This window comes from Etheostoma spectabile, chromosome 18 (assembly GCF_008692095.1).
Source record: "Etheostoma spectabile isolate EspeVRDwgs_2016 chromosome 18, UIUC_Espe_1.0, whole genome shotgun sequence".
Lineage (NCBI taxonomy): Eukaryota > Metazoa > Chordata > Actinopteri > Perciformes > Percidae > Etheostoma > Etheostoma spectabile.
In genome coordinates this window covers 26,192,103-26,194,036 of record NC_045750.1, presented here as the reverse complement: position 1 = coordinate 26,194,036, position 1,934 = coordinate 26,192,103, and the positions used below count along the sequence as shown (strand labels likewise).

The 1,934-nt window shown below is 40.8% G+C and overlaps 1 protein-coding gene across 1 annotated transcript in view; it reads left to right on the top strand.

The window, feature by feature from the left end:
- The window catches only part of LOC116706384 (trace amine-associated receptor 1-like), a 768-nt gene extending 471 nt beyond the window's left edge, over positions 1-297 (top strand). Inside the window, exon 1 of the mRNA XM_032543179.1 lies at positions 1-297. This exon is cut by the window's left edge and continues 471 nt beyond it. Within this exon, the coding sequence (XP_032399070.1) occupies positions 1-76 (76 nt within the window). The 3' untranslated portion in view covers positions 77-297.
- The last annotated feature ends 1,637 nt before the right edge of the window (positions 298-1,934 follow it).

Below are 1,934 nucleotides of genomic sequence, written 5' to 3'. Positions count from 1 at the left end.
GTTCAGATCAGCTTTCAGAATGATCGTTTCTGGGAAAATATTTCAAGGTGATTTTACTAATTCAAAACTGTCTTAACTTGAATACATGATTGAACTAGCCTACAATAATAGTTAGCACTGTTGACGATGTATGACGATAATTGTCTTTACATTCTGTCATATAACATTACTAATCAATAGGCCTACATTCTACTTAAAATGGCGTATGAATGCAAACATGATGAAAATACTTAAACAATCTTGTGTGTTTCAAATAAATCTTCCAGCAAATAACGAGAAACCAGTTCACTTTGACAAAATAAGGTGGATTCCTTCACATACCCTAACCATATCGCTACAAAATGAATAAGATCTAAAAATTGTATCATAAAACCGCGGCTTTAAACTGGATAAAAAAATGTTAATTTATGACAACCACAACCCGGACGCATGCACACAGGGGATATTCAGGGTATGACATGACAAGGCAAGGCAAGGCAATTTATTTATTTATTGCTGTATACAATATACAGGGATACATTAAGGCTAAAAGCAAGAGTGAAACTAGAAGATCACATATAAAGATAATAAGAGACAAAAATATAAACATGGTTGTGCAGGTTTTATAATCAGCCCGTGTTATACTGCTTTTCAGTGGCATATTTGTACTCTTGGGATCTCCCGGAATATGTTTACATGCTATGAGTTTATAAAAAAAAACGTTCCTCATACTGCCCATTGCTGTAGTGAAGTTGTCATAGGGAGAGGTGAGGTGGGAAGGTATTTGGCGGCCCGTTGGCTCCAACCCTGGGCCTTATATCAACTTCCTGCCCCAACAAGGACAGGCTGGGATTAATTGATTAAATAGGTTTGGAGGGAAAAGAGAAGCAAGCTGTTTTAAATGGGAACAAAGAGAACCAGGGAATGAGAGAGAAAAGACTGAGTGAGACAGAGAACTGAATTAAAACTGTGTGACTACCTGGTGTGATCTGGACTGGGGGATTACCCCCCTGTGTACCAAACTGTTATGGATGAGAACCCGCTTGTGGATTACCTGTGGATAGAAGACGACTGTGGGTGGTGAAGCAGAGGTTAGTAAAGTAGTGTTGTAAATCCCCCTCCTACGCTGTAAATTACCCTCAATAAAGTAATATGCTCCTGGTGCAGGCTTTTGTTAATAAACTGGTGACGTGGAAAGCCCACACCCCTGGGCTTGCCACATATGGTGGAGAATGCGGCACCAGCCGACCAGACTCAATAACTCAACAAGACAGAGTGTAATGGAAGTGTTGGTAAAACCGGTGGAGTCGAATCTAGCACAGCAAGCTATGCACTGAGAGTTGATGGAGGAACAGCGTCACCAGACTGCTCTCCTGCAAGCTGAACTCAGCCAGCTGACAGCCACCCAGGCTGGAGGGGCAGCCGGCCCAGCTGGTTCCCGTCCCAAACTTAAAACTAGTGCTGTCAAAAGTTTAAAAGATTTAATTGCGATTAATCGCATTAATGTCATAGTTAACTTGCAATTACTCACACATTTTTATCTATTCTAAATGTCCCTTAATTTCTTTCTTGTCCCATTATTTTGTCAACATTGACAAGTGGTTCAGATTGCTTTGTGCAAATGTTTTTATTATGGAAAACAGCGTTGGCATATAGCCTACTTTAGTGTTCAAGACCCCCCCCCCCAGAATATAGCCTACTGTAGTGTTCAATTTCACACGTTCTCACTTCTCAGCAAATAATCTCTCACATAATGTAACACTGTCTACCAATAAAAGGATGAAAACCATGGCGTAATACTTTCTTTTTTCTCAAGTTTGCTTCGAACATAGCAGTCAGCCTACTGCTCTTTATTCACCAGAGGCTCATCAACCCAGCCTCTTATTTCAGAAATAATGAACAGCGGTAACCTGGCTCTGGTGAAGGGGGGTGGGGGGGACATCAGAATTGACATA